The 26,936-nt window shown below is 43.0% G+C and overlaps 2 protein-coding genes across 2 annotated transcripts in view; one reads left to right on the plus strand and one right to left on the minus strand.

Annotated features, from left to right (window-relative positions):
- The window catches only part of LOC143289881 (queuine tRNA-ribosyltransferase accessory subunit 2-like), a 32,331-nt gene extending 27,938 nt beyond the window's left edge, over window positions 1–4,393 (minus strand). The window contains exon 1 of the mRNA XM_076599088.1: window positions 4,301–4,393. The gene's annotated coding sequence lies outside the window, so the exon portion shown is untranslated. The remainder of the gene's footprint in view (window positions 1–4,300) is intronic.
- Window positions 4,394–5,447: 1,054 nt separating this feature from the next.
- Window positions 5,448–26,936, plus strand: LOC143289880 (flavin-containing monooxygenase 5-like). Its single transcript, XM_076599086.1, has 6 exons — window positions 5,448–5,986; window positions 9,133–9,371; window positions 10,838–11,182; window positions 18,568–18,777; window positions 23,564–23,729; window positions 25,154–26,936. The coding sequence occupies exons 1-6, from the start codon at window positions 5,596–5,598 to the stop codon at window positions 25,405–25,407; spliced, it is 1,605 nt and encodes a 534-aa protein (XP_076455201.1). The 5' UTR covers window positions 5,448–5,595; the 3' UTR covers window positions 25,408–26,936.

A 26,936-nucleotide genomic window follows, 5' to 3' on the forward strand; every position in this document is an offset into this window, starting at 1 on the left:
TATGTGGGCACAGTCAGACCCACAGTGGAATACAGCAGCTCTGCTTGGTGCACAGCATCAAAAACAAACACCAACCGCCTGAACACAAAGTGCAGAATGCGGGTCTACGGTCACTGGAGGAATGAAGACAGCCCCGATCCAGGCAATGGAGAACTACACAAACCTCCAGCCCTTGGAAGAACGACGGGAAGAGTTTACATTCACAGTGACAAGCTGCTGCACATGCCAGACCATCGTGTGCACTCCAGCATCAAGAACCCCAGCAAGAACAGGATTAAAAGACAGAGTTTTAACCACCTCTCAAAATCCCTTCGCCAGAAAAATACAGACTTGCTACCTACAGCCCAGGAAGAAGTGGAATTTGAGGAGCCAGGCATCCCCCTGGAAGGAGTCTCGATCATCACAAACGTCCCAGGAACAGAAAGGAAGGAAAGCCAAGTTCCATATGTCATGAAGGCTGTGGCACAACAGATGATTGATGAACATTACCATCCCAGTGAGTGGACACATGTCTTTACTGACGGGTCCTCAGACGGAGCAGTAAAGAACGGAGGAGCAGGAGTTTTCATCCAACACACAAATGGAAAACTCTCACAAGAAACTTTTCCCACTGGAAAAATCTCCTCCAACTACAGAGCAGAAACAAGCGCTCTCCTCTATGCAGCAAAAACACTTGCTGAATCAACCAGACCACCCCCAAGATCGTCTTCTTCACTGATTGCAAATCTGTGCTGGAAGCGCTGCAAAACAAACTGATCAACAGCAAGTGTCTCTACAAAAGACCCTAAATGATCTCTCACAAGTGTCTACCATCACACAGCAGTGGAATCCATCCCACTGCGGGATCACTGGGAATGAAAAAGCTGATGCTCTGTCAAAAGTGGGAAGCAAAACGGAGCAGTTCAGTTACCCAGTGACGTACAGAGAGGCAAAAACCATTATCCACAGCCACTTCCGAAGGAAGAGAAGGCCGTGTGCTGATAATGGGACAGATGCGATCCACCAACTCCAGCGACACCAGCATCATCATCATCATCATCATCATCATCATCATCCGTAGAGTGTCCACAATCAACAGGCTGATTATTCTGACACTTTTAAAGGGGGTGGGGCGGGGGGTATGCCCAACAACAACAACGACAACAACAAAAAACCCACACTACTGGTGGAGTTTACGAGCTCCCAACGTGAACACGCCAGGGGACGAATTAAGCTCCAAGCACAGCCTCGGTCAAAGGATCGTTCCACTCAGAGATGGTTCGCGGGAGGAACGAGTGAAATCGGTAGTCCCGTAGACACTGAAGTCTAGCAAGCTGCCTTGAGTGTGTTCTTCTGTCCCTCTTCTTGGGTGCTCTCAATTTTGGTTCCTGGGATTTACTATGTTTTCCAAAATCTACCTGGACCATGTTGTTAATGATTTTGTACATCATGGTAAGCCTTGCGATCTTACGTCGGCTTTGTAGGGATGTCCATCCGAGGTTGTGTAACATGTCGGTGACGCTGGCGGTTCTTTTGTAACGGTTTAAAACGAAACGTGCTGATCTTCGTTGCACGGCCTCAATTTTTGTGATCTGTCCTTCTTTGTATGGGTCCCACATGTGCTTGCATATTCCAGAACAGGCCGCACCAGAGCCTTATAGGCTGTATTTTTGAGTCTGATGTTACTGACTCTAAGGTTTCGACGCAAAAACCCTAACGTTTTGTTAGCTTTGTTCGTGATGTTCTGAACATGTAGATCCCAATCTAGGTCTTGTGTGATCGTGACCCCGAAATAGTTTGCCGAGGTGACATTGGCAAGAGTCTGGTTGTGCAGCTGGTACGTTGGTGGCAGCAGCTTCTTCTTTCTCTTGGGAGGGTGATATATTTCCCGGGGTGGAATGACATGTCCCACCGTTCCTCCCATTTCTCTAGTTGTTGGAGATCTGTTTGTAGTTGGGTCTGGTCTTGGCCTGCTGTTATTGGCCTGTAGACAGCGGTGTCATCTGCAAAGAGTCGCGTGGAAGAGAAGACAGTTCCGGGCAAGTCGTTTATATGAACCAAAAACAAGCTTGGCCCAAGAACGGATCCCTGAGGTACTCCAGATTTCACAGCGACCGAGTCTGACTTCGCACTGTCAACCACCACAGCCTGCCTCCGGTCTAGTAGGAAACTTCCAACCCATCTGTTAACATGGTCTTGGACTCCATAATGATGCAGTTTATGCAGGAGGAGGGAATGATTAACCTTGTCGAAGGCTTTCGCGAAGTCCATTACCATGATGTCAGTTTGTTGGCAGGCTTCCATATTCTCGATCAGCTCTCCATGACCTCCAGCAGTTGGGTTTCACAAGATCTTTTACGACGAAAGCCATGCTGCCTGGGAGAAAGGATGTTGTTCTTCTCTAGATGGTCCATGAGTGAACTGACAATGATATGCTCCATGATCTTACATGGGATGCTGGTCAATGATACGGGGCGATAATTTGCTGGATCGTAACGTTCGCCCTTTTTAAAGACTGGCACGATGTTGGCTGATCTCCAGTCTTCTAGTACGATGCCTGTGTCCATAGAGGTTCTGAACAGCAGTGTGAGGATGAGAGCGACTTCGTGCTCAAGCTCAAGCACCCTCGGCGAGATCCCGTCGGGGCCGCAAGCCTTGTGAGGATTTAATCCTTTTAACAGGTTCCTGACGCCCTCCTCTGAGATGTGTATCTTACTGAGCTCGGAGTAGTCTGCCTCGTTCATATAACACTTGCCCTTAAACTGACTCTTGGTGTAGACCTGACCATCTGTAAAGACTGACTGAAATTGTTCATTCAGAATTTCCGCTTGATGCTTGGGTTCTGATATTAACCTACCCTGCACCTTCAAAGGTGACACCCCTATCTTTGCAGTCCTCTGGTGTTTTATATAAGACCAGAATCTTTTCAAAGATGACGAGGGCTCATCCGGCGGGGTCTCTGGCAGGCTTTCGTTTATGTACGTCCAGTACGCTCTGCATAGTTGGCTTTTTATCGTTCGTCTCAGCTCTGTGGACTCTTCTCTCAGGTCCTGTCGTCCTGTCTTCTTCAGTTTCTTGTAAACCCAAGCTCTCCTGTTAATGAGCTTCTTTATATCAGTTGCAAACAATCCTCTTCAGACTTCGTACAGGCCACTGCGGGCTTTGGAGTCATCTGGGCCGAACTGATGATGAAAGTATCTCACACAGATGAGTGTCCCTGTGGCACAGGTACACAAAACCCAGAACATATTCTCCAGCACCCTGACTGCCCCACTTATGAGGATCTACGACGCCAGACCTGGCCCGAGGGAGTAGAGCTTCAGGCACAGTTTTGGGGTGACCGAGGGCTTCGTCAGAGCGACGAAGCTTCAAGTTTGACGCTTCCTAACAATATCGAACGCTGAAGAAGAAGAAGACCAATGCAATGCGCGCGCGCGCGTGTGTGTTGTGTATGTGTGTGTGAGTATGTGTGTGTGTGTGTCTGTGAGTGTGCCGAGTGCCTATTCAGCATTTTAGTGTGTGTGTTAGTGTGTGTTGGTGAGTTAGTGTGTGTGTGTGTGTGTGTGTGTGTGTGTGTGTGTGAAGTCGTGTTCAGATCTTCTTTCGCGTTTCTAACCGGATGTTGCAAGGGTAGTTTGCTCGGCCTTGTCAGGCTTGACAAGTTTGTTTAGGCATCTCACCCGTTCCCTTCCCTCCATCTGCGGCCGAACGTGAGCCGCGACTGAAAGAGGAAAAGAAGGGACCCTCGTTTAGCGCTGCAAAAACTGTACAGCTGTATATCGTTGTACAAAGTTCAAGATAAAACTGGAAAAGTTTGAAAGTCATTTACACCGCTAGAATGCAAACACACACATTAATTTTTGTTCAAATGAATCATAAAGAACATATTCTTCGTGTGTGTGTGTGTGTGTGTGTGTGTGTGTGTGTGTGCATGCGTGCGTGCGTGCGTGCGTGTGTGTGTGTGTGTGTGTGTGTGTGTGTGTGTGTGAGATTGCGGTGTATGATGATGATGATGATGATGATGATGATGATAAGTGATGATCCGTCGGTGATGATGATGATGATGATGAAGACTGAAGAAAAAAAACTTGTCTTTGTTCTTGATTAAACCTAGTGGATCTCAGTTGGATAAAACACGTTATCAAAGCGTTAACCACACGGACATGGACACGTAGTAAGTATACTAATTAACTGTTTGACCCAATCAAGCCGAAAAAATGAAAATAATTTAGTTAGCCGGGGGCCGCACTGACGTTTCGCAGCTGGTGAAAATAATCGTTCTGGGCAATTACCGTGTAAACTACCATACGTAAGCACCCACCCCGTCATGGCACAATTTTCTCCCTGAAGTTGGGGGTGGGTGTTGACTGTAGGTACTTTAATCCTTTGTTGGAACCCACTCCCTTACCAAGTGTCACTATACAGTACTGGATGGGCGTTACTCCAATATGGGAGAGAAGTCACTCGATTCCGGAACTGCGAGCAACAAAGGCGATCGATAGAGGCATAACGTGCGAAACGGCAGGCTTCTTTTAGTTCGTTTCTTTGCTTCTTTAAATTTTTTTTTTTTATTGTGCATATGGTGGGACTTCATTGTACAGAGTTTGGTTGCAGCAATGGAGGTTATCAACTGAAGAAATGGTGGACAATGTTTGCTGGTTTTGCCTTTGCTTGCGATTTCGAGTAAAAAGTTAGATGCGCATGTGCAAGATCCAACTCATCTCATCTCATCTATCCCTTGACCCGTGGGTGGGTCGTTGGGGCACCATGGATGACTGCCTGGTCAGCTCGCGCCACCTGCCTCGGTCCTCAGCGGCCCTTTGAGTTGTGGCAAATGGCAGGCCCGTCCACTCTTTGATGTTGTCCTCCCACCGCTTTCTCTGTCTGCCTCTCTTCCTCCTTCCTTGTACGGTACCCTGCAGGATGGTCTTGGCTAGGCCGTCTGATCGTGTGACGTGTCCATACCAGCGGAGCTTGCCACATAAATCTCCAGCGGTCTAATTTTCTCCAGCTGGTTCGTGCATTGATAAAAGGATATTACCATTACATCTTGTGACCGATTTTTGTGGCCTGCTACTCTATTTTCGGGGTTACTTTACTAATTCCTATGTGGATTCTGTCGCTGAACTGATGTGCCACCATCTCGCTCGTTTCGTATTTAGCCCCGCAAACCAGGAAAAGGTAAACAAAAAACATGATGGCATGAAACCACAAGTGTTCTTGTTGTGTAATGCCTAAGACTCTGCCGGAAGGGTCGATTACACGCAACACGCCATTTCTCACATGTTATCAGTGCGCACGAATCGTTCATACGCCCCCCCCCCCCCACCCCCACCCCTCCAACGATAATACTGAGGACACCCTGACCTGACATAATTCGACGTCTCAAATGTTCTGATAATAATCGTACATGGTTACTCATTTCAGTGCATGCGTACTTTTCGAAGACGTCGACCTTTGATCTCACAAGTTGGATACGCACAGGTAGTGTCTGTCGCAAGCAGCTGGCGGGGAATAGTTTTACTTTAGTTGGGTATAATTATAATAGCCATCTCAGTATATTCAGTTTACTAGCCATTGCCATTGCAGTAGTGGGTGGACGTTGACAACACGAAGATGACAGAGCGCAAACGAGTGGCGGTGATCGGAGCTGGCTGCAGTGGTCTGACAGCCATCAAGTGCTGTCTGGACGAGGGGCTGGAACCTGTGTGCTTTGAACGCACGGATGACATGGGAGGACTGTGGTGCTACAGCGAAAAAGCGCGAGACGGGCAGGGCTGTGTCATGCGATCCACCGTAATCAACACCAGCAAGGAGATGATGTGCTTCAGCGATTTCCCCATCCCCAAGGAGTACCCCAACTTCATGCATAATTCTCAGGTGTGGCAGTATTTCCAGGAATACTCCAGCCACTTCAAGCTGCAGCAGTACATTCGCTACAACGTGGAGGTGGAGAAGGTCAGCCCAGCGCCTGACTTTAACACCACTGGGAGATGGACCGTGCAGAGTGAGTACACAGATTCACAGATCAACACACACACACACACACACACACACACACACACACACAGAGACACACACATGCATGTATGCCTCCCTCCCCCCCCCACACACACACACCCACAAACACACAAATGTATACATACACCCACGCACACACACACACACACACACACACACACACATACACACAGGCACGCATGCACACACACATACACACACACACACACAGATGTACTCACTCACACACAGAGATGGATGCACACACACACACACACACACACACACACACACACACACTCACACACACACAGATATATATATACACACACATGCACACATGCACACACACACACACACACATGCATGTGCGCAATTGTATTCATACAGACACACACACACACTCATACAGATGCACACACTCACACACAGAGATGCACACACACACACACACACACACACACACACACACACACACACACACACACACACACACACACACATTTTGGATTTGCAGAAATGAAATTACCCCCTTGCATATCATCCATAAATGTGAAGTTAAAACCATATTTACCTATATCATTTACAACTTCCGGAGTTCCATCTGCTTCCATAAGGGATGTTTTATATGCATGTTAATCAACATGTCTTTGAAATAGTTTTATTAAGAGTCCCATTGGCACCTTGTTGTAATTCTACTGGTTGACTAGTTAGTTTTTTTTAATATTCTTTTTTTTATGATATTTGGGGATGGAGGAACAGGGAAAGTAGTCATGATTTAAGGCATGGGTGAAATGAGGAAGATGATAGATTTTCATCTAAAATCACAAATGTGGATAGATGTTAAGCAAAAGAATGAACACACACACACACACACACACACACACACACACACGCACGCACACACAAACACACAAATGTTTGTATAAGCATGTACACACACACACACACACACACACACACACACACACACACACACACACACACACACACACACACACCACACACACACACCACACACACACACAAAAACAGGACTCTGGCTGAGCCAGTTTTTGGTGTTAAAAAGTCATTAGTGAAAATTCAGTGTGCTCCTTTGTTGACACTGCTGATTAAGTTATGGTCGGTCAGAATATGAAGTTAATGCATGCACACACATGTATTAGTACACATGCATACATGATGATTCTCCACACAGACACACACATGTGCATGCTTATGCATACAGCATACACAGACAAACACACATGCATGCAGATGGTTATACTGTTTTTCATGTATGTACACACACTCAAATTCACATGAATGCATGTGTGCATGCATGCTTTATTGCAACACACACACACACACACACACACACACACACACACACACACACACACACACACACACATTAGTCCATAACTGTAAGCACTTCATCCTGTAAACATACTTCAACTGTTCATTCTGTCAAAATGCCTGACTTTTTGTATGAAGTGTCTTTGATGAATTTCATATGAATTACTGTTTAAAAAGTGAATATTTACTAATTAGTGTATGTTTTGGTTCTTTCCTGCAGTGGTGCAATTACTTACTAGTTTGTACAGTGTACTGTTCAAACTGAATTTTATTTATCATTATTTTTCTTCCACAATTTGTGAATCTCATTTGGATTTGCAATATCACCTTTACAAATGTATGTTCAGTACTGATATTTAGTACAAGCTCTGTAGCACTGTTATATAAGAATTATATAGTCTTAGCCTTTTTTTTTTTTTATTTCATTGTGCGCTGCCTCTAAAATTCTGTTGAGATTTCTTTTGAGTTCTAGCATCTCAAATAATAAACACATAGATGCCAGTTTCTTTTTATTTATTGCCCATCCCCATGATTAATTCCAACAGATATTTCACTGAGAATTTTACCAACCTGTAATTATTGGGTATTGAATTATCACCAGCCAGTGTGTGTGTGTGTGTGTGTGAAAATATTTGCGACTGTGGGATTCGAACCAATGCACTCAAATTGTTTTGCTTCCGAGGTGGTTGTGTTACCTCTAGTCCATCACTCCACTTGGTCAGTTAGGTCAGTCATAGAACATTTTACTTGTGAGGGACAGAATCTTTAAACTTGCCTTGAGCAAAAGGTTGTTTTGAAATGCATATGTTATCAAACACATTTTAACCACCTCTGCTCATTAAAAAAGGAGAAAGAAGAGTGTTGGCAAAAAAAATGCAGACCAGTCACCACTTTATTACAGTTTAAATTGCAGTCAACATTTCATGTAGAAAAGAAAAACTGTATGAAACCCACATTATTGTGCTATTGATCCTGATGTGTTAACTGGACTTGATGCAAGTTTATGTTGTGAAGACCACATTATTGTCCTGTTGATCCTGATGTGTGATGTATGTTTGTGTTGTGAAGACCACATTATTGTGCTCTTGATCCTGATGTGTGATGTATGTTTGTGTTGTGAAGACCACATTATTGTGTTGTTGATCCTGATGTGTTAACCGGACTTGATGTATGTTTATTTGTGTTGTGAAGACCACATTGTGCTGTTGATGCTGATGTATTAACTGGACTTGATGTATGTTTGTGTTGTGAAGACCACATTATTGTGCTGTTGATGCTGATGTATTAACTGGACTTGATGTATGTTTGTGTTGTGAAGACCACATTATTGTGTTGTTGATCCTGATGTGTTAACTGGACTTAATTCATATGTTTGTGAGACCACATTATTATGCTGTTGATTCTGATCTGTTAACTGGATTTGATGTAAGTTTGTGTTGTGAAGACCACATTGTGTTGTTGATCCTGATGTGTTAACTGGACTTGATGTTTGTGAAGATCACATTATTGTGTTGTTGATCCTGATGTGTTAACTGGACTTGATGTATGTTTGTGAAGACCACATTATTGTGCCGTTGACGCTGATGTATTAACTGGACTTGATGTATGTTTGTGTTGTGAAGACCACATTATTGTGCTGTTGATCCTGATGTGTTAACTGGACTTGATGTATGTTTGTGAAGACCACATTATTGTGCTGTTGATCCTGATGCGTTAACTGGAATTGATGTATGTTTGTGTTGTGTTGTGAAGACCACATTACTATGCTGTTGAATAGTTGACCCTGATGCATCTTGGATCTTACGATGTTGACAGCTCTGAACCACAAGGATGGTGGCCACAAGACAGAGGTGTTTGATGGTGTGCTGGTATGTTCGGGGCACCATGCTGACAAGCACCAGCCATCCTTCCCGGGTCTGGCTGACTTCCAGGGCCAGGTGCTGCATTCCCATGACTACAGAGAGCCGTCCAGCTTCACCGGGAAGCGTGTCGTCATTATCGGTATCGGGAACTCTGGCGGTGACATGGCTGTGGAACTCAGCCGGTTTGGAAAGGTTGGTTAGTTCTTGGTGATTGTATTCAGTGATTGGATTACACACAGTAGTGAGACAGTTCTTGATGATTCTGGTCTGTACACATAGTGATTGTATTCAGTGATTTGATTACACATAGTAGTGAGACAGTTCTTGATGATTGTAGTCTGTACACATGGTGATTATAGTCTGTACACACAGTGATTGTATTCAGTTATTTGATTACACATGGTACTGAGACAGTTCTTGATTGTAGTCTGTACACATGGTGATTATAGTCTGTACACACAGTGATTGTATTCAGTTATTTGATTACACATGGTACTGAGACAGTTCTTGATTGTAGTCTGTACACATGGTGATTATAGTCTGTACACACAGTGATTGTATTCAGTTATTTGATTACACATGGTACTGAGACAGTTCTTGATGATTGTAGTCTGTACACATGGTGATTATAGTCTGTACACACAGTGATTGTATTCAGTTATTTGATTAAACATGGTAATGAGACATGTTACACTGGTGATTCTACTCTGTACACATAGGTTTTTATTCAGTGAGCTGACCTGACCCATATTTTGACCTCCCATGCATTTGCTTTTTGAACCTAAGCATGAGGCGCAAAGATCAGCATTTTCTATAAATTCTATTTATTTTGTAACCGTTGCTTGCTCACACACACACACACACACACACACACACACACACACACACACACACACACACACACACACACACACACACACACACACACACACACACACACACACATGCTATATATGTATCTTTAAAAAAAACACACACCATTACTAGGGAATGAAAGTGCAGTCACAGATGGCTCTCTGCGTGGGACAGAATGCCAATGACCCATGTGTGCTGCCTTCCAAGGCTTCTAGTCCCCATTTCCAATGCAGTCCCTGACCCCCAGTTCCAAATCCCATTTTATACATTGATTCACACACACAAACACACACAAACACGCGCGCGCACACAAACACACACACACACATTCGCGTGCGCGCGCGCACACACACACACACACACACAGTAAAGATGTTTCTGTCAAGAGTTTTTGAAAATCTGCTTGTCTGCAGGAGAACTAAGAATTATCTGGGGAATTATCAGAGAAGTTCTGTCTCTGCCAAGATAAAAAAAAATCTACTTGACCTCAGCATAACAAAAATGATCTGGGCATTTTTATCTGTACCAAGAGACTTCAAAAGTCTTTTCATCCCCAGTTCAACACAAAATGATCTGGGAATGTATATCCCTGCCAACAGACTTTAAAAATGTGCTTGTCCCCAGCTCAACACAAAATGATCTGGGCATTTCTGTCCTTGCCAACAGATTTTAAAAATCAGCTCAACACAAACTGATCTGGGCATTTCTATCATTGCCAAGAGATTTAAAAAATCTATTTGTCCCCAGCTCAACACAAATTGACCTGGGGATTTCTATCCCTGCCATTCCTAATCCCTGTACAGGTGTACCTCAGCACCAGACGAGGTACATGGATCCTCAACAGAATCGGTCCCCATGGGATGCCATTCGACATGGTGATGTCACGCAGAATCATGCATGCTATCAGAGATATCCTTCCATCGGCAGTCTTCAACTGGCTGAGTGTTCAGCAGGTCAACGGTCGCCTCGATCATGATCTGTACAGCCTGAGGCCAGAGTACCCTCCCTTTGCCCAACACCCGATGGTGAACGATGACCTTGGGAACCGCATCGCATGTGGCAGTGTGACCATCAAGCCAGACATAAAACGCATCACAGCGACGGGCGTGGAGTTTGTGGATGGGTCGTTTGAGGACAACATTGATGTGGTAAGATTGTTTGTTTATCTTAGTTTAAATGCTTCAGAGAGAACAAGTTCATCAAACACTGTTTTTTTGCACTTACTGCTCTTGCTTTGCTAGTTCAGAATTCTTGATGGATACAGATTTATATGTACAGGTTTACCCAAAATTGTGAACAAACAAAAAGTGCACATATGTATCTGTTTTAACCCAATATCCTTTCATTGTAAGACACAAGCTTTTTGATGTGACATTATGTAATGAAATCACTCAAGTTTTCAATAAGTTTCATTCAAGCAACTCTTCATCTTGATCATCTAATCTGTTTCCATTAATAAAGAAAACAGTTTAAAGAAGAATCAAAACACCTGTTTATAAAATTATTGTTTATATACAAACAATCTGTTTTCTGCATAAATGAAGTGCCAGCTGCACTTTTAACCTTCGCTGGCTGTCGCTTTTGACTACACACGGAAGCTCATGTGGGTTGTCCACGACCCATACCGCTGTCGCTTTTGACTACACACGGAAGCTCATGTGGGTTGTCCACGACCCATACCGCTGTCGCTTTTGACTACACACGGAAGCTCATGTGGGTCATCCACGACCCACACCTTTAAAGAGACAAAAACCTGTATAATCCTCCAAAGCTTATAACAAAATATAGAAAAGGAAAACATATCGTAACAACTGATTACACACACATGCGCTCGCACACTCACACACAGATTCACACAAACACATACACTCAGAAGAAACATGCTCACGCATTCACACACATGCACATACACACACACACACACACACACACACACACACGCACACACACAACTGATCACACACACAAACGCATAACACCACATGCACATACATACAAACCCTACTTATGCACACAGAGATAGATAGATAGATAGATAGATAGACAGACAGACAGACAGACAGACAGACAGACAGAGAGAGAGAGAGAGAGAGAGACTGAGACAGACAGACAGACAGACAGACAGAGCGAGAGAGAGAGAGAGAGAGAGATGACTCATAGCATCCTATACACCCACAATCAAAGATATTCAGTCACACAGGTACATGCTGTTAGAGAAAGGGATGGAAGGGGGTTATAGCTGAAGACAGGCGAAAGGGACGGAACGTGGAGGGGGTGGGGGGTAGTGGGAGAGTAGTGGGGTAGTGAGGCTATTGAAAGTAAAACTTCTTCATTTCCCTTCACTAATTGCAAATTAAACCTTCTGAAATCACTATTAAAACGGTATGGGTCATGCATAACCCACACGAGCTTTCCAGGGGTGACCGCGTTTTTTCCTCTTTAAAAAGCATGGGTCATACATGACCCACACAAGCATCCGTGTGTAGTTAAAATGCCACCTTTAATTACTCATTAACTAATTGATGAATTTTTTTTCATTTTTTGGCAAAAGTTGGCATTTTAGGTGTAGGAAGCATTTCTGAAATTTCGTAGAAAAATATTAAGAATTGGCTGAGATATTTGCGTTTTTGTACCCTTCTGGGTCATGTACGACCCACGATAGCCAGCGAAGGTTAACATGGACCTGTGCACTTTTCTTGTATGGAGGACATTTTCCTTTGCTGCTGAGTGATTCAGATTTGTCCTCGTTTTAGTGAAAATTCCATACTGACTTATTTTCAAACTTAGGCGTAAATGCTCACAATGCTGCTGCTGCTGATGATGATAATAATAATAATAATTGGGATGGAGTTCTCTGTACAGATATTGAGAACTGAGAAAGATCTAGTTCCATCCTTATAGGATCATTTTTTTAAATTTTTTTTGCCCTGGTGGGTGTATTGAACTCTGTCATGGGAATAGTATTTGACTATTTCCTTTGCAAATATTCTTTTAGAGTTGAAAAAGATTGATGTCCATCCATGTAGGATCTGTTTTCTTGCCAGATGGGTGTGTTGAACTCTGTCATGGGAGTAGTATCCACATTGAGTGTTGAGAGACTGACATTGTCACATCATGGGAATAGTGTCCACATTGAGTGTTGAGAGACTGACATCATCATTTCATGGGAACAGTGCCCACATTGAGTGTTGAGAGACTGACATCATCATTTCATGGGAACAGTGCCCACATTGAGTGTTGAGAGACTGACATTGTCACATCATGGGAACAGTGTCCACTTTGAGTGTTGAGAGACTGACATCATGTCATGGGAATAGTGCCCACATTGAGTGTTGAGAGACTGACATTGTCACATCATGGGAATGGGAATAGTGTCCACTTTGAGTGTTGAGAGACTGACATCATGTCATGGGAATAGTGTCCACATTGTGTGTTGAGACACTGACATCATTCATTTCATGGGAATAGTGCCCACATTGAGTGTTGAGAGACTGACATCATTCATTTCATGGGAATAGTGCCCACATTGAGTGTTGAGAGACTGACATCATTCATTTCATGGGAATAGTGTCCACATTGAGTGTTGAGAGACTGACATCATTCATTTCATGGGAATAGTGTCCACATTGAGTGTTGAGACACTGACATCATTCATTTCATGGGAATAGTGCCCACATTGAGTGTTGAGAGACTGACATTGTCACATCATGGGAATAGTGTCCACATTGAGTGTTGAGAGACTGACATCATCATTTCATGGGAACAGTGCCCACATTGAGTGTTGAGAGACTGACATCATGTCATGGGAATAGTGTCCACATTGAGTATTGAGAGACTGACATCATGTCATGGGAATAGTGTCCACATTGAGTGTTGAGAGACTGACATCGTCACATCATGGGAATAGTGTCCACATTGAGTGTTGAAAGACTGACATTGTCATGTCATAGGAATAGTGCCCACATTGAGTGTTGAGAGACTGACATTGTCATGTCATGGGAATAGTGTCCACATTGAGTGTTGAGACACTTACATCATTCATTTCATGGGAATAGTGCCCACATTGAGTGTTGAGAGACTGACATCATTGCATAGGAATAGTGCCCACATTGAGTGTTGAGAGACTGACATCATTTCATGGGAACAGTGCCCACATTGAGTGTTGAGAGACTGACATCATTTCATAGGAATAGTGCCCACATTGAGTGTTGAGAGACTGACATCATCATTTCATGGGAACAGTGCCCACATTGAGTGTTGAGAGACTGACATCATGTCATGGGAATAGTGCCCACATTGAGTGTTGAGAGACTGACATTGTCACATCATATGAATAGTGTCCACATTGAGTGTTAAGAGACTGACATCGTCACATCAGGGGAACAGTGCCCACATTGAGTGTTGGGAGACTGACATGATCATGTCATAGGAATAGTGCACACATTGAGTGTTAAGAGACTGACATCATGTCATGGGAACAGTGCCCACATTGAGTGTTGAGAGACTGACATTGTCACATCATGGGAATAGTGCCCACATTGAGTGTTGAGAGACTGACATCGTCACATCATGGGAATAGTGTCCACATTGAGTGTTGAGAGACTGACATCATCATTTCATGGGAAGAGTGCCCACATTGAGTGTTGAGAGACTGACATCGTCACATCATGGGAATAGTGTCCACATTGAGTGTTGAGAGACTGACATCGTCACATCATGGGAATAGTGTCCACTTTGAGTGTTGAGAGACTGACATTGTCACATCATGGGAATAGTGTCCACTTTGAGTGTTGAGAGACTGACATCATGTCATGGGAATAGTGCCCACATTGAGTGTTGAGAGACTGACATCATCATTTCATGGGAACAGTGTCCACATTGAGTGTTGAGAGACTGACATCGTCACATCATGGGAATAGTGTCCACTTTGAGTGTTGAGAGACTGACATCATTCATGGGAATAGTGCCACATGTGTAGTTGGAGACGGCATGACATCAGTCACTGGAAATAGTGCCCACAATTGTGTGTTGAAAGACTGACATCATCCATGGAATAGTGTTTCCACATTGAGTGTTGGACAGGTACTGATTGTTTCATTCATGAATAGTGTCACATTGATTTAGAGACTGATTTATGCAATTTTACATGTTTGATTTGCCCTCATGACAGGTGATGGTACTGGACTGTCCTCATGAAGGTGTGTCACTTTGACTTTTTGATGAGGATGTGGTTACATATGATTGTTCACTTGAGGGGGTTGCAAGTACTGTGACTATCTTCATACAGTGGTGTGTCACATTTTTTGAAACTGCGTATCATTCAGGTAACAGGTCACATGAGTTTGAACACTTCCCTTCATGACAGGATGTGTTACATTTGAGTGTTACCCTGACATCTGGTACATGGGATTTCCCTCATCGTGAGTGTTGAGAGTTGACTTTCTCTACATCATGGTTAATTTAGTTTCCCTTGCAGTAGGTTGAGATACTGACATTGTCCTTCATGGAATGTGTTACATTTTGTTGCGTCTGACATCGGTTACATGTTTGGACTTTCCTCATGAGTGTTGTGAGATTTGACTTTCCTCATCATGGATGTGTACATTGTTGTTTAACATGACAGTGATTTGTCATGGACTATTCCACATTGAGTGGAGCTGCCACAGTTACATGGCTGTGCCCCATTGAAGTGTGTGAGTAGAGACAGATCATCAATTATGTTGACCTGCCCCCCACACTGAGTTCGTGATAGACCCGGACCCTTGTCCATGTCACTGAGCTACAGTGCCCCTGCTGCAGTGTTGAAGTGACATGATAGTCATGGGAATCATACCGCGCCATTGAAGGTGAGAATGACATAGTGTCACATAATGGAATGTGTCTCATTGAGTGTCAAGATAGCATCATGTTCATGGATAGTGCCCCATGGTGTTGAAGGATGACAAAATCACATCAGTGGAATATAATGGTACCATTTAAGTGAGAATGACTAGATTCACTGTCATTCATGAATGGTCACATTGGGTGTTGAAGAGACTGATTCGTCACCATCATGAAACTGGCCCATGAGTGTTGAGACTGACAAAGTCTACATCAGTGTCAATATGGTCCACCATTGGTGTTGAAGTGACTCATGTATGCATAGTGCCACCGACATTGGTGTTGAAGTGACATATGATTGATAGTAACAGATGCCAATTGAGTTTTGATAGGGTACATTGTCCATTTGTCTGGAATACAGCTCACATGGTGTTAAAAACGAGTCATTTAAAAGTGTCTATGGGAAGAGTGCCCACATTGATGTGATTGGGCTACATCATGTTCCTGGTAGTTCATCAGATTTGAGAGCACTATGACTAGCAATCATGTAAATGTCCTCTTGAGTGTTGAGAGACTGCTTTGTCATTCTGGAATAGTGCCCATTGAGTGTTGAGAGACTGACATCATCATTTCATGGGAACAGTGCCCACATTGAGTGTTGAGAGACTGACATCATGTCATGGGAATAGTGCCCACATTGAGTGTTGAGACATTGACATCATTCTTTTCATGGGAATAGCTGGCCACAATGTGTGTTGAAAGACTGACATCCATCCATGTAGAGTTGTGTTTTCTTGACAGGTGGTGGTGGCCACAGGTTACATGTTTGTTTTTCCCTTCATGACAGGTGATGGTAACGTGTTTGACTTTCCTTTTATGACAAGTTGTGTTTACATGTTTGACTTTCTGTTCATTACAGGTGGTGGTAACATGTTTGACTTTCCCTTCATTACAGGTGATGGTTACATGTTTGACTTACCTTCATGACAGGTGGTGGTTACATGTTTGACTTTCCCTTCATGACAGGTGGTGGTTACATGTTTGACTTTCCATTCATGACAGGTGGTGGTTACATGTTTGACTTTTCATTCATGACAGGTGATGGTAACATGTTTGACTTTCCTTTCATGACAAGTACTGGTTACATGTTTGACTTTCCCTTCATGATAGGTGATGGTGACATTTTTTACTTTCTTTTCATTACAGGTGGTGGTAACATGTTTGACTTTCCGTTCATGACAGGTGGTGGTAACATGTTTGACTTTCTGTTCATTACAGGTGGTGGTAACATGTTTGACTTTCCCTTCATTACAGGTGCTGGTTACATGTTTGACTTTCCTTCATGACAGGTGGTGGTTACATGTTTGACTTTCCATTCATGACAGGTGGTGGTTACATGTTTGACTTTCCTTTCATGACAGGTGGTGGTTACATGTTTGACTTTCCCTTCATTACAGGTGGTGGTTACATGTTTGACTTTCCCTTCATGACAGGTGATGGTTACATGTTTGAGTTTCCCTTTATGCCAGGTGATGGTTGGTTATATGTTTGACTTTCCCTTCATGACAGGTGGTGGTTACATGTTTGTCTTTCCCTTCATGACAGGTGGTGGTTACATGTTTGACTTTCCCTTCATGACATGTGATGGTTACATGTTTGTCTTTCCCGTCATGACAGGTGATGGTTACATGTTTGACTTTCCCTTCATGACAGGTGATGGTAACATGTTTGACATTCCCTTCATGACAGGTGGTGGTTGGTTACATGTTTGACTTTCCCTTCATGACAGGTGATGGTTACATGTTTGAGTTTCCCTTTATGCCAGGTGATGGTTGGTTATATGTTTGACTTTCCCTTCATGACACGTGGTGGTTACATGTTTGTCTTTCCCTTCATGACAGGTGCTGGTTACATGTTTGTCTTTCCCTTCATGACAGGTGGTGGTTACATGTTTGACTTTCCCTTCATGACATGTGGTGGTTACATGTTTGACTTTCCCTTCATGACATGTGGTGGTTACATGTTTGACTTTCCCTTCATGACAGGTGCTGGTTACATGTTTGTCTTTCCCTTCATGACAGGTGGTGGTTACATGTTTGACTTTCCCTTCATGACAGGTGCAGGTAACATGTTTGACTTTCCGTTCATTACAGGTGGTGGTAACATGTTTGACTTTCCTTTCATGACAGGTGCTGGTTACAAGTTTGACTTTCCCTTCATTACAGGTGTTGGTTACATGTTTGACTTTCCCTTCATGACAGGTGATGGTTGGTGAGATGTTTGACTTTCCCTTCATGACATGTGATGGTTACATGTTTGTCTTTCCCGTCATGACAGGTGATGGTTACATGTTTGAGTTTCCCTTTATGTCAGGTGATGGTTGGTTATATGTTTGACTTTCCCTTCATGACAGGTGGTGGTTACATGTTTGACTTTCCCTTCATGACATGTGTTGGTAACATGTTTTACTTTCCCTTTATGTCAGGTGATGGTTGGTTATATGTTTGACTTTCCCTTCATGACAGGTACAGGTAACATGTTTGACTTTCCCTTCATGACAGGTGATGGTTACATGTTTGTCTTTCCCGTCATGACAGGTGCTGGTAACATGTTTGACATTCCCTTCATGTCAGGTGGTGGTTGGTTACATGTTTGACTTTCCCTTCATGACAGGTGATGGTTGGTTACATGTTTGACTTTCCCTACATGACAGGTGGTGCTGGCCACAGGTTACACGTTTGGCTTTCCCTTCATTGACAAGTCCGTGGTGGATGTGAAGAGCAACAGACTGCCGTTCTTCAAGTACATGTTTCCCCCTGACCTCCGCCATCCCACCCTGGCTGTCATCGGCTGTATTCAGCCCCTGGGTGCCATCATGCCCATCTCTGAGCTACAGTGCCGCCTGGCTGCCAGGGTGTTCAAGGTGAGCAATGGTAGCATTCAGCCTGTCATCATACCTGGCTACCAGGGTGTTGAAGGTGAGCAATGATAGCATTCAGCCTGTCATCATAACTGGCTACCAGGGTGTTCAAGCTGAGCAATGATAGCATTCAGCCTGTCATCATACCTGGCTACCAGGGTGTTGAAGGTGAGCAATGATAGCATTCAGCCTGTCATCATAACTGGCTACCAGGGTGTTCAAGCTGAGCAATGATTGCATTCAGCCTGTCATCATACCTGGCTACCAGGGTGTTGAAGGTGAGCAATGATAGCATTCAGCCTGTCATCATAACTGGCTACCAGGGTGTTCAAGCTGAGCAATGATTGCATTCAGCCTGTCATCATACCTGGCTACCAGGGTGTTCAAGCTGAGCAATGATAGCATTCAGCCTGTCATCATAACTGGCTACCAGGGTGTTCAAGCTGAGCAATGATAGCATTCAGCCTGTCATCATACCTGGCTACCAGGGTGTTCAAGCTGAGCAATGATAGCATTCAGCCTGTCATCATACCTGGCTACTAGGGTGTTGAAGGTGAGCAGTGATAGCATTCAGCCTGTCATCATACCTGGCTACCAGGGTGTTGAAGGTGAGCAATGATGATAGTAATAATGATGATTGAGTAATTGATTGATATGGATACTTATATAGCGCCTATCCTTGGTCGGAGAACAAGCTCTAAGCGCTTTACAAACACGGAGTCATTTACACAACAGGCTGCCTACCTGGGTAGAGCCCACTGATGGCTGCCATTGGGCGCTCATCATTCGTTTCCTGTGTCATTCAATCAGATTTCAGGCACGCACACCTATGCACTTAGACAAACATGTAACATTTAACATTTTATGTGTATGACTGTTTTGTTTATTTACCCCACCATGTAGGCAGCCGTACTCCGTTTTCGGGGGTGTGCATGCTGGGTATGTTATTGTTTCCATAACCCACTGAACGCTGACATGGATTACAGGATTTTTTACGTGCGTATTTGATCTTCTGTGTGCGTATACACACGAAGTGTGTTCAGGCACTGGCAGGTCTGCACATAGATCGGAAAAATCTCCACCCTTTGCCCACCAGGCGCCACCGAGATTGGAGCCCGGGACCCTCAGATTGAAAGTCCAACACTTTAACCATTCGGCTGTTGCGTCCGAATGATATTAACCCTTAGCCTGCAAGGGGTTTGGCAAAACTGAATCCTATTTGCCAGGAAATTTCCATTAAAAGATGGGTGGGTGTAGAAAACAAAATATTCTGGAATAATTTCTGAAATGACATGGGTAAAAGTGTACGTTTTTTGTTTTTTTGTTTTTTGTAAGGAAAATTAATGGACAATATGTAAGAAAGTGTTTCGTTATGATTAAATGAATTTATGATTCACAAGAATTTTTAAAAAATGAACATTACTCACACACACACACACACACACACGCACACACACACGCCATCCCCAACAAAGGGATGTCTGTTTAAATGAATATGTGATTCACAAGAATTTTTCAAAAATAAACAAGTTTCAGTTCTTGGTCCAATATTATTTAGTCTGCATAACCAACCACTGTCCAACATCATCAGACAACATGGATGTGGTTTTGACAAGTTTGCAGATGACACCCAGCTCACTAAACCTTCCCAAAGTTCTTTTGCTATCCTCCGCAAAAACATGCATTGTTGCTGCGAAAGAGTGGATGCTCACAAATAAGCTTAAAACTTAATGATGTCAAGACAGAAGCCATACTTATAGGCTCAAAGTCTGCGCTTGTCATACTTCAGACCATACCTTTATTGTCTGCAATGGTGATGTCAACTTTAAAAATTCTGTCAGAAACCTGGGTGCATTTTTTGATGTCCATGCACGGCCATGTCAGTAATTTATGTAAAACTGCAAACTTCCAGCCTAGGAAAATCCATACCATACAACTGTATTTAACTATTGAAGCAACCACTAAGTTTGTCTGTTCCTTGATCCCCAGTCGAATTGGCTACTGCAGTTCACTACCTGCTGGTCTGCCTTCTGATTGGTTGTCATGCCTTTAGATGACTGAACAATGCTTCAAGAATCATTTTCAGAAAGTCAAAAAAAGGACCACATTACCCAGCTTTTACGTCAGCTTCATTGGTTGCCAACACAGTACATAATTCAGTGCATAACTGGCGTACTGGCTTACCGCCACTTTGAAGGATTTCTCCCATCTTACCTACATTCTGTCCTTAATGATGATGTCCTTTCCGATTCTCTCAGGTCTTCTGTTGAAAAGCTGCTTTAAGTCCCAAAAACCTCTTCGAAGACATTTGGCCAAAGGGCCTTCTAGTATCAAGCACCTTCTGTATGGAATTCTCTTCCTCTGGATCTCCATCACTTACCAATGATGCCCTCTTTCAAAACAAACTTGAAAACCTACCTGTTCCAACAAGCCTTTGGGTGTGATGAAGCATACCTGTTCATCTGCATTCTTCCTTCTCCTACCCACTGGACTTAACCCTCTACTGAAATCATCATGTAGTGTGTGTGCCTGTGGGTGGTTGTTTACTGTGTGTGTGCATGGGCTCTGTGTGTGTGCATGGGCTCTGTGTGTGTGCATGTGTAGGGCATATTTTGTGCATTTTGTGTGTGTGTGTGTGTGTGTGTGCACGTGTGTGTGTGTGTGTGTGTGTGTGTGTGTGTGTGTGTGATTGTTAATATTTGCACTTTGTAGTATTGTCTTGGTGTATATGGATATATATGTGTTGTTTTTGCATGTGCACAGGTGTGTTATTATGCACTGTTGTGTATGTATTTTTTCATGTTAGGTACTTTAGAGCCCATCATATAGGGATCTTGCACCATGTAAGTACTATCTTTCTTTGTGTGTTGTTTTTTGTTCTTGGGCTGTGACTCTTACGTTCTCTCTTATGCACGAGTGGGCTTTTACTTGTATGACTGTTTTAACCCCGCCATATAGGCAGTCATACTCTGTTTTCAGAGAGGTCCATGCTGGTTATATTCTTGTTTCCATAACCCACCTAACACTGACATGGATTATGGGAATTTTAATGTGCATATTTGATCTTCTGAATGTGTACACATGTGAAGGGGGTCCTGGCACTAGCAGGTCTGCACATCTGTTGACCTGGGAGATCGGAAAAATCTTCACCATTTACCCACCAGAGGCTGTGACTGGGATTCGAACCTGAGACCCTCAGATTGAAATGCCAATCCTTTAACCACTTGGCTGTTGTGCCTGTCATTTTTATTATTATTATAATTATTAGTTTATTATTATTATTTTGCCGTTCTGGGGTGGGTTCTATCTCTGACACAGCTTTTTAAGAAGAGGGTGAGGAGGACAAGAGGGGGTAGGAAAGGGAATGAAAACCACACACGAAGGTTGTTTCAGAGAGGTTCTCTATTTTGATCTCTTCAGATACAAAGCGTGAGAATGCGCGACAGTGCATAACAATGTGTGTCAATGCACGAACCTCTCATCTCTGTGACAAAAGACAAAAAAAATGGAAACACTAAGACTCCTCAGGTCCAACCGATTCTCACGCTTTGGCTTACAATTGCTGTGACAGGATCAGTTGAGCTATCCAGAACTGTACTCACTGACTTTGAGGAATGATGATTCCAGGAAAACTATATTCATAAAAAACATGCGTTAGCTTCCCCTAACATCACAAACAACAACACACATGCACAATCTCAACCACACAATCATTCAAAGTGCCACAAAAATAAATGCTATTACATTCACCCCTGCCATCAAAAACTGATGTCCACGTCATTTGGTACAGTGCAGTGAAAAAACAAGAGAGGCAAGGCCTTCAAGACTCACTTGTGATAAATTAAGTCCCCTAGCATTAATTACAGAGCAATTTCCCTTTTTTACTATCTGCACCAAAACGTTTGCAAAATAAATAAAAATTCCATGCTTAGCAAAAGAAGTTCCTGTTTGAACAAAAAATGATAATAATGACTCCTCTTGTTGTTGTGTCAGAATATCAGATCAAAGTGCCAAGTTTAGAGAATACAAAAAATATAAATATAACAGTAAATGCAGTTTGCATATAATTAGGCTTCTTTTAAAAAATTTTTTTGTGCCTATCCCAGAGGTGCAATATTGTTTTAAACAAGATGACTGGAAAGAACTGAATTTTTCCTATTTTTATGCCAAATTTGGTGTCAACTGACAAAGTATTTGCAGAGAAAATGTCAATGTTAAAGTTTACCACGGACACACAGACACACCGACACACACACACACACACACAGACAACCGAACACCGGGTTAAAACATAGACTCACTTTGTTTACACAAGTGAGTCAATGATAAACACGCAACTGATGAAAAGAAGTGAGAGAACATCAGTCTCATCACTCGCATCAGCAGATCCAAGCTAAACCGATTAAGTGTTATAGCGCTCATAGAAATGCAAAACATTGCTGAAAAACAGAACAAAGTTACCAACAATACATGCTATCAAAAAATAGAAACAACTATATGTTCCATTGAAAATTCATTATCAAATTTACACACTATTGGGAACTGCTATCTAGCCAAAAAACAGATTCTAAGAATAACTTACAAACTGCACTATCCAGGTACACACCAGATCACAATCCTATGCGCTGAAGATACAGTCAAATGGAATGTGTGATTCCAAGCAGACAAATATATATATATATATATATATATATATATATATATATGTGTGTGTGTGTGTGTGTCCAGAAATATCCATGGAGCATTGACTTCAGCCAGTTACCGCAATGTTACTTGGTTCTGTTGTCAGGGTGACGTGAAGCTGCCATCATGTCACCAGATGTGGGAGGACATCCAGGCCAAGGAGGCGGCCATGGCCAGACGCTATACGGCCTCGCAGCGCCACACCATTCAGGTGGACTACATCCCCTTCATGGATGAGTTGGCAGAGCTCACCGGCTGTAAACCTGATCTGGGTGAGTGGTGAGTGGTGGTGTAAACCTGATCTGGGTGAGTGGTGGTGTAAACCTGATCTGAGTGGGTGGTGAGTGGTGGTGTAAACCTGATCTGGGTGTGTGGCGAGTGGTGGTGTAAACCTGATCTGGGTGTGTGGTGAGTGGTGGTGTAAACCTGATCTGGGTGAGTGGTGAGTGGTGGTGTAAACCTGATCTTGGTGAGTGGTGGTGTAAACCTGATCAGAGTGAGTGGTGAGTGGTGCTGAAAACCTGATCTGGGTGAGTGGTGGTGTAAACCTGATATGAGTGAGTGGTGGTGTAAACCTGATCTGGGTGTGTGGTGAGTTGTGGTGTAAACCTGATCTGGGTGAGTGGTGAGTTGTGGTGTAAACCAGATCTGGGTGAGTGGTGAGTGGTGGTGTAAACCTGATCAGAGTGAGTGGTGGTGTAAACCTGATCTGGGTGAGTGGTGGTGTACACCTGATATGGGTGTGTGGTGAGTGGTGCTGTAAACCTGATTAGGTGAGTGGTGGTGTAAACCTGATCTGGGTGTGTGGTGAGTGGTGGTGTAAACCTGATCTGGGTGTGTGGTGAGTGGTGGTGTATACCTGATCTGGGTGAGTGGTATATATATATATATATATATATATATAGAGAGAGAGAGAGAGAGAGAGAGAGAGAGAGATTTATGTGTGTGTGTGTGTGTGTGTGTGTGTGTGTGTGTGTGTGTGTGTGTGTGTGTGTTTACTCTCTTGTACATGCACATGGTAGTTCATGAGGTACATGTGTATAAAATAGAAACAAGACAATATGACCTTCACAAAAAAAAAAAAAAAAGAAGAAGAAAAGTTTCTTAAATAATTTTGATGTGTGTCAAAGTGTTGCAAAGATAAAAGAAAAATGCTATAGTTCTGTGGCATTGGCAAATGGAAATGCTGAAGTTCTATTTTAGGAAAAGCACCGAATAAGTGTTAATTGACACTGTTGTTGTTGTTGTCGTACAAGACAGGACAGGACAGGGCAGGGTGGGGCAGCACACACTTCACTGCACCACAGTGCATTACAATGCAGTACAATACTGTATAATGCAGTAGAATACAATATACGATACAACATAACACAAGACAACACAACACAATGCAACATAATGCAATGCAACATAACACAACACAAACAAAACACAATACAGTACAACACAACACAACACAACACAACACAACTGTTTAATACAATATTGTGTAATACAATAGAATACAATACGACATAATACAACATAATGCAATGCAACACAATGCAACATACTACAGTACAATACAGCACAACACAGTGCAGTGATACAACACAACACAGCACAATACAACACTGCAAAACAATACGATATGATACGACACCTTACAATAAGATACAATGCAATACAACACAACACAACTGTATGTGTGTTGCAGTGTCCCTGCTGAAGACTGACCCAAGACTGGCAGTCCAGATAATGTTTGGGCCCTGCACTCCCTGTCAGTACCGCCTGAGGGGGCCCGGCAAGTGGCCCGGGGCCCGTGACGCCATCCTCACCACCATGGACAGGGTTCGCTTCCCACTCAGCACCCGCCCTCTGCCTCCTTCCGCTACAGGCTGGCGCCACTTTGTTCTTTGGTTCCTGGCTCTGGTGCTTCTGCTGCTGCTGGTTCGATCCATCGTCCTGTGAAAATGTGTCCCTGGGCCTGTGAGAACTGTGTCCCTCATCCCATGAGAACTGTGCCCCTCATCCCTTGTACAGTGAGAATTATGTCCCTCATCCTGTGGGAACTGTGTCCCTCATCCTGTGAGATTTGTGTCCCTTGTCCTGTGAGAAGTGTTTCCCTCGTCCCTCATCCTGTGATTACTGTGTCTCTCATCCAGTGAGAACTGTGCTCCTCACCCTGTGGGTGTGGTTTCAGCCTCACATTTCACAGGGGTGTGGTTTCAGCCTCACATTTCACAGGGGTGTGGTTTCAGCCTCACATTTCACAGGGGTGTGGCTTCACATTTTACAGGGGTGTGGTTTCAGCCTCACATTTCACAGGGATGTGGCTTCACATTTTACATGGTTGTGGTTTCAGCCTCACATTTCACAGGGGTGTGGCTTCACATTTTACAGGGGTGTGGTTTCAGCCTCGCATTTCACAGGGGTGTGGTTTCAGCCTCACATTTTACAGGGATGTGGCCTCACATTTCACAGAGGTGTGGCTTCATTTCACAGGGGTGTGGCCGCATATTTCACAGGGGTGTGGTCTCATTTCACAGAGGTGTGGCCTCACATTTCACAGGGGTGTGGCTTACTGTGTAGCTTGCTTTTGTAGTGGACTGTGAACGATGAGCAAGAGAGAGAATGTTGTCATTTATTTAGTGCTTTTTCATTTACTCTGGAAGCAAACTTCATGCTGCACTTTTGAGAGCAAAGTGTAATTAATCTGAACAATTTATGATTTCATTTCATGTTATTTTTCCCGCCTAACAATAGGTCTAACTGTAGAAAAATTAAGTTAGTAAATGTTGTCCACATAAATGGAAGTCCAACTGTAGAAGGTATATATGTTATATATGATGAAGTGATTTATTATTTTTTTAATTGTATACAAATCAAATATTTATGCAGATCCAGAAAGATTGGGAAAGTAAGAAAATAGACATTAATGCTATCACTAATGTTGCTCAGATTATTATAAGAAAAAAGATATCTTTTTGAAATGTTATAATTGAGACATTATTATATAATAATTTCATTCAAAAATGAAGGCAACACTTGTACTTGTTCCCCAGGTTTATGCTGATGTATGTTTCCTGAGAAAAAAATAGTTTTTCCATATCATAGCCATTCTGTGCCCATCTGGTTTTTTTCTTTTTTTTTTCTTCTGATCATTTCAATGAAGGTGCTGGTTTGATATGGCACTGGTAGAGTTGCTTTTTGTTCTGTGCATGTCAAACTTTCTTTCTCTTGTCGTCAACATTATTCTGAAATGTTTTGGGAATTTTTACGGCCAAATACCAAAATGGAGCTTCACTGATGGATTTGAAAAGAAATTGTCATGATGAGGATTGTGATGCTGATTTGTTCTAATTGCTACCAAGATCATCCCATTTGGTCTGCTCTGATTGATGTATGTCATTGACTGGAAAAGTTAAAATGTACAACTCACTTTGATGAAAATATTTGAAATTCAAGGGTAAAATAAAAGAAATGTGTTATATATCTAT

Source organism: Babylonia areolata, chromosome 14, assembly GCF_041734735.1.
Source record: "Babylonia areolata isolate BAREFJ2019XMU chromosome 14, ASM4173473v1, whole genome shotgun sequence".
NCBI lineage: Eukaryota > Metazoa > Mollusca > Gastropoda > Neogastropoda > Buccinidae > Babylonia > Babylonia areolata.

What these genes read in the sequence shown, in the direction of transcription:
- LOC143289880 (XM_076599086.1), top strand. Translation starts at nt 5,596, where the DNA reads ATGACAGAGCGCAAACGAGTGGCGGTGATCGGAGCTGGCTGCAGTGGT. An exon ending in TGGCTGCCAGGGTGTTCAAG is followed by an intron (nt 18,778 to 23,563) that starts GTGAGCAATGGT and finishes TTCTGTTGTCAG; the next exon opens with GGTGACGTGAAGCTGCCATC. An exon ending in CGGCTGTAAACCTGATCTGG is followed by an intron (nt 23,730 to 25,153) that starts GTGAGTGGTGAG and finishes TGTGTGTTGCAG; the next exon opens with TGTCCCTGCTGAAGACTGAC.